The sequence below is a fragment of the Gopherus flavomarginatus genome, chromosome 11 (genome assembly GCF_025201925.1).
Source record: "Gopherus flavomarginatus isolate rGopFla2 chromosome 11, rGopFla2.mat.asm, whole genome shotgun sequence".
Classification (NCBI taxonomy): domain Eukaryota; kingdom Metazoa; phylum Chordata; order Testudines; family Testudinidae; genus Gopherus; species Gopherus flavomarginatus.
Genome location: NC_066627.1, coordinates 26783909 through 26796174, shown reverse-complemented (window position 1 = coordinate 26796174; position 12266 = coordinate 26783909). Strand labels below are relative to the sequence as shown.

The following is a 12266-nucleotide window of genomic DNA, read 5'->3' as shown; positions in this document are numbered from 1 at the left end:
CTGCCTACAACTACTAGGTCACATGGCCTTGTGTACTTTCATTTTCCAAAACGCACGCCTGTACATGAGGTGCTTCCAAGCTTGGTTGGCCACGGGTTACAAACCAAACATGCACTCTCTAAACAAGCCTCTCTTCCATACCCTCCCAAGTCAAAGACTCTCTGCTATGGTGGACAGTTCCCTCCAAACTCTGCTCTGGAGTCCCTCTTTCTCCAGGACACTCCATCCCTGATAATGACTACCAATACATCCGTCACAGGGTGGAGTGCCCACATGTCTCACCACACAGTCCAGGGGCTATGGTCTTCCACCGAAACCTCCCTGCACATAAATGTCCTAGAACTTCGAGCCATACGCAATGCCTGCCATCACTTCCTCCCACTAATCAGGAATCAACATGTACGCATAATGACAGACAACATTGTCTGCATGTTCTATGTAAACAGGCAGGGAGGAGCTCGCTCTCACTCACTCTGCACAGAGGCTGTGAAGCTCTGAAATTGGTGCCTTGCGAACAACATCTACATATCGGCCGCCTATCTTCCAGGAGTTATGAATACCACCGCGGACGAATTAAGCAAACACTTTCCCTGGGATCACGAATGGGAGATAAACAAGACAATCATTCGCAGCATATTCTGCATTTGGGGTCACCCAACCATAGACCTTTTTGCAACTGCGAAAAACACAAAATGTCCCGAATTTTGCTCCAGAGCAGGACTCGGCAAACATTCCCTGGGAGACACATTCATGGTCCCATGGCACCGGAATTTACTCTACGCTTTCCCTCCTATACCGGTTCTCCACAGAGTTCTCACAAAGTTATGAACAGATCGTGCCATGGTGATCTTGATTGCCCCATCGTGGCCCAGACAACCGTGGTTTCCGTTCCTCACCAGAATGTCAGTTCGACCACCAATCTCATTGCCCCTTATTCCGAACCTCTTATCACAGCAACACGGCAGATTTCTTCATTTCAATCTGTCCATGCTTCACCTCAAAGCCTGGTACCTACATGATTCTCCCAAAACGAACTAGCTTGCTCTGACCAAGTTCAATGAGTGCTCCTACAGAGGAGAACACAATCTACTCGCACCACCTATCTCTGAAAGTGGAAGCAATTCACACAATGGTGTTAAGCTAAACAACTTTCTCCCATGTCCGTACCTCTCCCACTCATACTTGACTACCTATTGGACATTAAGCAATCTGGCCTTTCTTTCAGCTCCATCAGAGTCCATTTAGCTGCTATTACAACCTTTCATGACAGAATCGACAATAACTCTGTCTTGGCTCATCTGATCACCAAGCGTTTCCTCAGGGGACTCTGAACTCTATACCCAGACATTAAACTGCCTGCCCCTCCATGGGACCTTCATTTAGTATTATCCTGTCTAACTCAACAACCATTTGAGCCCCTAGCCACCTGCTCCCTTTTACACCTCTCTATGAAAACAGCATTTTTAGTGGCAATTACCTCTTCCAGAAAGGCAGGAGAGATAACAGCCCTTATGGCAGATCCACCATATACACTATTTTTCAAGGACAAGGTTACACCCCAAATTTCTTCCAAAGGTTCATTCTTCATTCCACATTAATGAGCCAATACATCCACCGACCTTCTTTCTGAAACCACATGCAAACTCCTTCGAAGCCACAGTGCATACGTTAGATGTGCGCAGGGCCTTGTCCTTCTATTTGGATAGAACCAAACCTTTTAGAAGCTCTTCTAGACTTTTTATCTCCATCGCGGAGCATTCCAAAGGGACACCTATTTCTATCCAGAGACTTTCAAACTAGATCTCTGACTGCATCCGACTGTGCTATCAGATAAAACAAGTTACACCTCCAGCCTCCATCAGAACTCATTCCACTAGATCTGTAGCTACCTCTGTAGCTTTCTTGCACAAAGTTCCCCTGGCTGACATCTGTAAAGCAGCCACTTGGTCCTCTGAACACACATTTGTTAAACGCTATGCCCGTACTCAAGGCCCTCTCTCGGATACATGATTGGGCTCAGCTGTATTATCTACTGCATTCCTATCAGATCTGAAATCCCTACCTCCTTGAGAGATGCTGCTTTTAAGTCACCTGGAGTGGAGCACCCACAGGGACATCTCTCTCGAAGACGAGGAGGTTACTCACCCTGTGCAGTAACTGACGTTCTTTGAGATGAGTGTTCCTATGGGTACCCTACTACCCACCCTCCTTTGCTCCACTTCTGAGTTGGAGTAGCCTCTGTTGTAGAGAAGGAACTGAGGAGACCAGCCACACACGCGTACTATTAAGGTATACTCAGAGTGCTGGGGGGCAGGATCTGCGCATGCATGACCAGTACGAGTACTGCTGCAAAAATCTCCGAGCAAAGGCGTAGAGATGCACCAACACCCGGACTGGAGCACCCACAGGGGAAATTCATCTTGAAGAACGTCAGTTACTGCACAGGGTGAGTAACCTCCTCATTTGGGTGCCTAATTCCCATAGACATTTTTGAAAATCTCAGCCTATCTGAGTGAAACCATGAAGGTTTTCCTCTAAATATCTCTTCACATGGTCCTTTTCTCTCCATCTCCTAAATGCTTTTCTAGAGCCTTGAGTATATGTGTAACTTCTTACAAGTGAGTAGTCCTGTTCAAGTCAATAGGACATGGGTAAAGCTTTATGGGATTAGGAGCTAGATTTGTATATGTGGAATTCAGAATACTTTCCCAAAAGTTCACTTAGATAAATGATTTTTTTACCTCTATGTAGCACAGAAAAAAAAAAATCCAAGGTACATTATTGTAACTAAAGTATGTTTGCCACAGGCTCATGGAAGTCAGACTGATTCTCCATTCCCTTTTTTCCTTGAACCTTGTGACTTGTTTGTTTTTTTGGAGGATGGGGGCCTGCCAGTGATGCTTGTGGCCCCTTGTGTGAGGAAAAAATGAAGAATCTACCATTCCCACTACAAATCTATTCTGCAGAGAGGTTGAATAGGATAGAAGACTTCAGGAAAGAAATAACTTTGAATTAACATATTCTGATTTTAAAATAATAATTCTGTCAATGGGGAATCTGGAGGAATGAGGTTAGAATTTTTACTCCTCAGGTCCTGAGTTCTCATCCTGGTTCTGCCGCTGATTTGGAGTGTAGCTTTGAGCAGGTCACTTTACCTCTTTTGCCTCTCATTTGTAACAAAGAAAATGCGTATGAATACGCCGCATGGTGTATTTTGAGAATGTACAGCTTTTTGACTGTGAAAAGTGCATTATACATTATTACTTGGTTGAATATTACCAAAAAAAAAAGCTGCAAATTTTTCAAAGGTCTTCTGAGTTCAAATTTTTACTTTAATTAAAGCTAATTTTTCTTTTAAGAGATAAAATAATTAATACATTTGGAATAAAGTTGTCTGTTTACCCTAGAATCTGAAGTTTTCAGGGTAAGAAATGCTTCTCACCAGAAATAAAAGGAGGACTGTATATATTGCTGGTTAATAGTTCAGTCACTGTAAGATTTAGGATGCCACTGATTTTTTTTTCTATTGATTCAGTACCAAAGCAATAAGTTAAGCTTAAATGTTTTATTTACATAAATACATATGAAAACATGCTTTGAATTACCTTTTGGTATTTCTGAACACACTAAAGGAGGTGACCATCTTGCTGGAAAAAGTGATAAGCAAATCAATGTCAATATGGAAGCCACATGTAAGAGACTAAATTACCATCCTAGTAAAATATTGGCTTAACAGTCATAAAGCACCTTAAAAATTAATCAAAAGTTTATGGCAGTTAAGTTTCCATCTAGAGAAATATTAGTTCATCTAATCTATTTTTATATCACGCTCCTCACTCTGGAAGCTAAGCATCTTGTTCAGTTTCTCATGTGAAGCTTTCATATTGCCATTGAGTCAAATATCATTTTTTTTTAGCACTGTAGATGCCACCAGTAGTAAGTTCAGAAATTCCAATAGTCTTTCAAAATATTCTTTGTATAAATACTTCCTTTTATTATTAGTGAGAATTTTCTTACTTTGCAAACTTTCAGACTGATAGGCTGAGTAAAATGAGTGGAGTTTTCCTTAAGTAAGTCCAATTTGAGTCTTTTCTTGGGGAAGAATTCTTTGTTTAAAGAAATGTTTTGTTTAATTACAAATTAATAATGCTATTCTAACTTTTTTCTTTTTGAAAGCAGTCTTATCCATTGTAGGTACAGTAATGTGACCAACTGCATCTAAGATCTAACAAATAATGATTTTTAATTTTCCAGGGTTAATAAGAATGAACAACCCTACAAATGTTATGATGTCCCAGAGTGGAAATGTTTCCTCTTCTATGATGGCAAGTGGAGCTAATGCAGAGCTGCAGCCCAGGACACCGCGACCTGCTTCACAGTCAGGTAAAAAAAACATGTACAGTAATAGCATTTATCTGTCACTATTGCTGTTATACAGACAAGGGGGGTGAGGTAATATCTTTTATTGGACCAATTTCTTTTGGGGAGAGAGACAAACTTTCAAGGTTACACAGCTTACAAAGCTCTTCTTCAGCTCTCTATAAGCTCAAAACCTCGTCTCTCTCACCAACAGAAGTTGGTCCAATAAAAGTGATTACAACAACACTGAATATAACTATTGCTATTGACATTTTTTTTTACTGCAAAGTACTTCTGAATTCTTTTTCCTTCAGCATATAGACACATACATGAGTATACTCTGAAGGATAACACCAAAATTTGGTCCTGGGCTGTCCCCCTATTTTTCTAACAGACACCCCTCCTTGAATGATTTCTTCACTGGAAGAAAGTATTGTCATTACCTGGAAAGGTTTCTTCTAATAGTTTTAAACATTAGAAAAACCTTTAGTAACACAAATCTTGATGATCATTTTCAGAATTGTTTCTTACTGTAGTACTGTTAAAATATTTTTAGTTGCATTGGGAAAGGAAAGCTTTCCCACACTGTTGTTCCTCCTCCTCTGCCTGGAGGGGTCACCACTCAGGGTCAGAGAATAATAGTTTTTGTGTGCTGTCAATTCTTAGGGTATGTCTACGCTACAAAAACGCACCCGCAGAAGTGCGTCCTAGAGCCCCGTATGACAGGTTCTCCTCAGGCTGCCACTTGGAACTGGGGTACCACTGAGCCCACCTGACCCACCAGTCTGGGCTCCATTTCACACTGTGGTGCTGTGATAAGTTGCCAAGCTCTCCTCTTTCGCCAGCATACACAGATAGGGACAACACACCCTGCAGCTTCTCACGCAGATACTGAGATCAGCTCTGCCTGGGAAGGCTCAGCTAAGGCACCTCCCAGTTGCTAAGGCACACACTCCCCTCTGGAGTGGAAACCCAAAGTTATACCGTCTGCAACTGCACAGGAAACTGTACAGTGTAAGCTCCTAAAATTCGCTCCCTCCCTCAATGTGGAGAGAGAGATGCAACAGCTTTCTGCCCCAGGTTATAATTTCCCCACACGCTGGTTTTAGACAAAACAAAAACAAGTTTATTAACCACAAAAGATTGATTTTAAGTGATTATAAATGATAACAAAGAGATCAAAGCAGATTACCTTAGTAAATAAACAAAACCGCAAACTGAGCTTAACACACTAGATAGGTAGGATATGAATTAGCAAATCCTCACCCTGAGTGATAAACAGGCTGGCAGATTCTTAAGGCACAAGCTACCTTGACTTTGCAGCTTGGCTTTCCCAGCTTTTCATACACAGGCTAAAAATCTCTCTAGCGTGGGACCATCACTTCCCACAGTTCAGTCCTTGCCCCTCAGGTGTTTCCAAGTGTGTGTTTGTAGGGAGAGTGAGGTCCCATCATGATGTCATTGTCCCCCTTTTATATCTTCTTCCCACTTGCTGGAAAGCTCTTTTGCTGTGACCTGGGTCAAACAGTTCCCATAGTGTAATACTATCTTTGAGAGGTTTCTATTATACACAGTTCCTGGGTAATCCTTGTGCTCGTGTGCATTTCCTCAATAAGCTATTAACATTGGTTGGTCTTTTTTACTGTTGTACCTGAAAGGCTGCTTGTGGGTGTTTCCAGTCTCTCACAACATATTTCATTAACATATTCATAGCCAAACTTCACATACGACATAGCATATAAAATCCAATGAGACATTAATGTCTAACAAATCGAGACTTTTAGAAGGATACCTCACAAGGCCTTACATATCCTAATTAAACGACCGTGGTGAATATTGGGGTTCCAGAATGTCACACCTGGGTCTACAAACTTGGGCTTGCACTACAGCTCTGAAAATAGCCATGTTGATGTTCCTGTTGAGACTCTGAGACTCACCCTCCTCAGAACATCCACAGGGCTATTTTTAGCACTGTAGCCTGAGCCCTGCAAGTCCAAGTGTGTAGACTCAGGCTCTGAGACTTAATGCCATGGTGTGTTGTTTTTTGGTTGTTTAATTTTTTTTCCCCCAAAGATCTACTGTTAGTCTCATTACTGAGACTACCAGCTAGGGTGATGGCATTTTTGTGATGTGGATCTGTCTACCTTTGTCTTTTTAGACTGTACACTCTTCAGGATAGGGGTGTTGTGTTTGGAAACATCTAATATATTTAATGCTTTGCTACTATTATCTAAATAAGATATTTAGGCATCTAAATAAATGGCCTGATTTCCGAGGTGCAGCTCCTACTAGAGTCTCCTTTCCTTGGCCTTTTGCATTAGAATCGTTACTTTATACATTGCCATTGGTGGGCATAATACTTCACAAAGTGGTAAGGTCCCCATGCTGACGAGCTTACATTTTGATATTGTTAATTTATTACAGATTTATATAATTATCATGAATACTATGGTGGGTAGGGCCGGGAAAAGGACGTGTACGTTGAGGCAACTGTAAAATGAGAAGCAAATGCACCTCTTTGGGAAGTAAAATTTTTCAATACAAGTCAACTGGAAGTTGAAGGCCTGATTTCTCTGCTTATTTTTGCCACTTCAAATTGTGGACTATTGAAGCACAGAAAGGTTAAGTGACTTGCTCCTTTTGTAAAATAGTGATTATTCTTGCCCAGTTTTGTAAAGTGTGTCTAAAATCCTTTTGACGTAAGGCACAATGCAAAAACAAAACATTATCACTCTTCTTTACAGAAAACATTTCCAGAGAATAGTTAATATTATCTAATTACACTGTCTTCATAATTTCTTGTTATTCCATCTTCCCTTCAGAGTTGGGAGATTTTTTTGGGTCCCATTAACTATATATAAGGCTTATATAAGAATAGGTTCTTGGAGACAACAGTACTGTATTTATACCTTTCACAATGCTTATGATTAGATTCTTAAGGTTGCCAGAAATTCTGGCTTCTTTTAATGTACTAATTATTGTATACGTTGGAAAATTGGAATGGTGGAATGTGAATTTTTATTGGATCTCGAATTCAGAGGAGAAAGCAAATGCAAGCAAGTAACTTACTCTTTCTTGTTTTATATCTTTGGCTGCAGTATATTATTTATTGTCACATTTGTTTGCTATTTTAATAGATTCGATGGATCCACTCTTGTCTGGACTAACTATCCAGCAGCAAAATCATCCATCTGGCTCTTTAGCACCTCAGATTCATTCAATGCAGTCAGTTCCTGTAAACAGACAAATGAACCCCGCTAACTTTCAACAACTGCAGCAACAGCCGCAGCTGCAGCCACGTCCCCCCCAACAGCATCAGCAGCCACAACAGGGTATTCGACCTTCATTTACCACACCAGCTCAGGTTCCAGTTCCTCCTGGTTGGAACCAGCTGCCTTCAGGAGCACTTCAGCCTCCTCCAAGCCAAGGAACAATGGGTACATTAGCAGTAAACCAGGGATGGAAAAAGGCCCCATTGCCTGGACAAATGCAGCAACAACTTCAAGCAAGGCCATCTTTAGCAACAGTCCAGACTCCCTCCCACCCTCCACCTCCATACCCTTTTGGAAGCCAGCAAGCCTCTCAGACTCACCCAAACTTTTCTCAAATGAACAACCCTGGTCAGTTTACTGCTCCGCAGATGAAGAATCTACAGGGAGGGCCCTCACGGGTTCCTACACCACTACAGCAACCCCACCTGACCAGCAAATCTCCTGCTTCTTCTCCCTCCTCCTTCCAGCAGGGATCTCCTGCATCTTCTCCAACAGTTAACCAAACACAGCAGCAGATGGGACCAAGGCCTCCTCAGAATAATGCACTTCCCCAGGGATTTCAACAGCCTGTCAGTTCTCCTGGTCGTAATCCTATGGTGCAACAGGGGAACGTACCCCCCAACTTCATGGTGATGCAGCAGCAAAACCAAGGTCCACAAGGTTTACATCCTGGCTTAGGAGGTAAGAAAATCAGACTTTTCTGTCATCAAAAATAAGTTTCATTATAAAAAGACAGCTAGAACTTATATCAGACTGTTACTTAAAAAAAAAAAAAAGTACTTTAAAAGCCCTGTCCATTGACTAAGTACATAACTTATCTCAGCTTTCTCCTTCCAAATTGCTGATGTATCCCCATGACCCTCTCCTCACTTTTCTTGTTCCATGTCACCCCCTTCCTCACATTTATACTCTTTTGCCCTCTGCCTTCAAGGGTATGCTACTGTATTCATTTCTAAAATTCACACCTCCTTTGACATCACCTGCCTTGCTATCTTCTTCCTTCTCTTTTGTCTACTCATGCTGCCTCAGTTTTCTCCTCTTTAACTCTCATCTTGATCTTCTGCTTCTATTGCATCAGTCCAGACACTACCTTAACTAGGGTCACTAAGGACCTGCTTTTGGCTAAATCCCACATCCCTGTTCTTGTTGTCTTCCACCTGTCTGTTGCCTTCAACAGCCTCATCCGACTTTTTCTATCTCTTTAGGTGTTTGTAGTTTTGTGCTAGACTGGATCTCATACTTTTTCTGAACTTCCTTCAGCATTTCCCTAAATGGCAGCATTCAGTTCATCATATTTGTTCCCTTCAACATTCAAGCTATTGCTAAATCCTGCTGGGATTTTTATTTCCAAAAACATCTATCTAACTCAATCCCTACTGCTAAAACTTTTGTCAATACTCTAGTAATCTCTTTCCATGCCTAATGCACCATTCACTGTGGCTTCCAAGGTTCTCATGTCGTACACCTCAAGTCCACCCAATAGGCTGTTTCGTGCCTTTTGCTCCAACCAAATCTCCCATCTATTTAGTCTTTGCACTTTGTATCAGATTTCCTTCTGTCAGATTCAAATTCTTCATGCTCTTGTTCATGGGCTTCTGTCTTGTAACTTCCCTCATCTCCAACACCCACAGGCAATTCTTTACCCTTTCTGATGCCTGATCCCCGTTTACCGGGAATAGCCTCTGTGATCCCACACACTGTGGTCATCTCATTCCTTATCAGGATTCACTACTTCCAGATAGGTAGTCTTAATGTTGATCTCCACTCCTATAATCTTGTCAAATATTTCCCCTCAATTCTTAATATGTTAACTTAATAAAAACATAAAATCCTACTCTTTCTAATAACTATTTAAATATTTCACATAAAGACAACCAACTAGCAAGATATGTATATAATTTGAACTTATTTCCGGATCTTTTTCTTGTCCACGTAGAGGACATGGGTTACTGTATCCTCACCTGGTTTAAATTGACACAGTTCTATTGATTTCAGTGGAGTCACAGTGACTTACACCTGCTGAGGATCTTGCTTCTTATCTCATTCCTTTGTTCATAGTTATCCCTTGCTGTATTATGTCTGAATTAAATTGTAAGCACATCAGGGTGGGGGATAGGGATCTGTCTTTGGTTACATAGCACCATATACTCTGTTGCTTTATAAATAATTCAGATATATGCATATATTCATTTTATTCAATGTTTACTTAATTTAGCATAGTACAAACTTTAGATTAGATTTACTATGTGGCAAAAATTATGTGAGATTCTACTTTTCTGTGTTTATCTGAGTTCTGAATGATTGAACTTTAACTCCTGCTAAACTGTTAGGAGCTGACAGTCCTTCCACAGGTTATTTCAAAGAGTGTCTATTCAAGATTTGCCCCTGGGTCTCAGACTTGATCAGTAACCTTGATGTCATCAAATATTAATGATGTTATGAGTTTTTTATATATATATAAAACTTATATATGTGCCAGTGATTTATTTAAATGTGCTAGAATGTTGTTAATTTGCACGGAACTCAGTGGGGCCAGAGTGTCAAATTGTGGTTTGGTACAGAGGCTTAAAAGAGGTGCAAGGCTCCCCCTTATGCCCCTGTGTGCCAGCTACCCACATCACAGGATGTGTAAGAGGAGGAAGTGGACTGTGCAGAGTCATTTACACCACCTCTCACTAAGGTGGGTAAGAATTATTGCAGGGACCATGTAGAGCCTTGGCTCTGTTACCCCAATACACCAACTGGCATAGCTGTGCTGGCACACCAGCGAATGTGCGCTGTGCCAGGTATAGACTCAGCACAGTTACTCCCTCTTGGAGTAGCAGGGGAAACAGGAAGAAGTTTGCAACTTGCTGAGTTATAGTTGCCCTCCTGAGTTACACCGGAGCAGCACAATGCTGCACTACCCCTTACACTGGGATTAGATCATGACACAATTAGTAGAACTCACTAATTGTCACTGTTTAAAGGTTGTGTGTAACCTAGCAGAGTTACCAACCTGAAAAATAAGGCTATTAATTGTAAATAAAGTAGACACGTTTATTTTGTGTATATATTTTGTTGTATGAAGTAAGACAAATGTAGCCTGATCAATGTGAGGAAAAAATTGTTAAAATTTGTTTAATATGGAGATGGAAGACCAAACAATTGTGAACATCTGAGTTAAATCTGTCACTGCGTCTTTTTATTAGATTGTGCTTATTTTGACATATAGGAATAAATGGAAAGCAATGATGGCTAAATTACATCATCTTCTGAGGCTGGAAGTTGCATTTAACACCCCCCCCCCCGCCCTTCCCTCCAGACACACACAAATAGTGACAAAAGGTGTGTGCATGGGGCCTTATAGACAAAGTTTCTGTCCCAGGGAGTTCATAGTCAACACTAAAGACAACAAGAAATTGCCGCACACTCAGTGTGTATTATGACTGTGTATACCGGGTGTCATTAGGAAGGAAAAGACTCAATAAAAATACGATTAGAGTACCATAAAGCATCATGCTTTGTTATTAGTTTTTACAAAATCTGCCCTTTGTGAATGAATAATGATGTATGTAGGGAATACAACATAGGTAATCATAACTTGATTCAAGAAACAGTAGCTTCTTAACCAGGTTTTGTTAAAGCAGACAGCTGTTATGAACTGCTCAAGGTTATAAGTACACGAGCACAAACATCTTTTTTTTCAGTAACTCAGTTACTATAGTTTTGTGTTTAATCTTAAGTAACATTGCCTTTTTGGAAATTCCTATACTGAAGATGAGCAAGAACTGAGCTGCTAGAATATTTTGATTTTCACTGGTTCCTGTTTGTTGCCGCCTGTCCTTGCTACCTTGATGGGAAGAGCTACTCTGTCAGTCTGCACTTGTGTAACCAAATTACAGAAACTAATAAATAAATGTTTTGTTTTAAGGAATGCCCAAGCGCCTCCCACCTGGCTTCCCTGGAGGGCAAACTAATCAAAACTTTATGCAAAGTCAGGTGCCTTCAACAGCACCAGGTACACCTGTGAGCAGTGGAGCCCCTCAGCTACAAACAAATCAAAATGTGCAACATACAGGTCCGTGTCAAGTTTATTTTCTCCTGTATTCCTCAACATTTGTTTGCTTGTCTTAATATTCTGTAATTAACTTTTACTCCTGTAATGTAGGCAGCTTTGTACAGCAAAAATGTTCTGCTCTTGCCAATTTCATATAATTTCTGCAGACCAGCTTCTCTTCTCAGTTCTGCCAATTTCATATAATTTCTGCTAGCTGGGGCTAGGAATACTGCAGAGGCAGCATGCTTAGCTTCCAGGATGAGAGCAAGCACAGGAAGTTCCTCATTTCTCAAACAACCCTATCTGCCATTGCTCAGAGTGGTGTTGCTTCTGGGCTCCAGGAGTAACTGCATCCAGCCTTCTATGTCTGAAAAGAAGATTGTTCCTCAACACTGGGTCTCTGAGTGTAGAAATAGTATAGGAGAAGATCTGTAAGGGATGTCCTCCCCACAAGAAGAGTCTTGGGTCAAGTTTAAAACAACATGTAGTATCTTTGTCTTGGAAGAAATATAATCCCCCATAGTCTCTAGTAAAGCTTTTCATCTTCCAATAAACTTTTAAAGCTACTCCTGTTTAGAGACAGTCACATTTTTGTC

The 12266-nt window shown here is 40.9% G+C and overlaps 1 protein-coding gene across 2 annotated transcripts in view; it reads left to right on the top strand.

Moving 5' to 3' along the window:
* Window positions 1–12266, top strand: part of NCOA6 (nuclear receptor coactivator 6) — a 73808-nt gene that overhangs the window by 28934 nt on the left and 32608 nt on the right. For both annotated transcript variants that reach the window (XM_050917230.1, XM_050917229.1), the window contains exons 7-9: window positions 4255–4383; window positions 7497–8312; window positions 11545–11691. In XM_050917230.1, coding sequence (XP_050773187.1) covers window positions 4255–4383; window positions 7497–8312; window positions 11545–11691 — 1092 coding nt within the window. The remainder of the gene's footprint in view (window positions 1–4254; window positions 4384–7496; window positions 8313–11544; window positions 11692–12266) is intronic.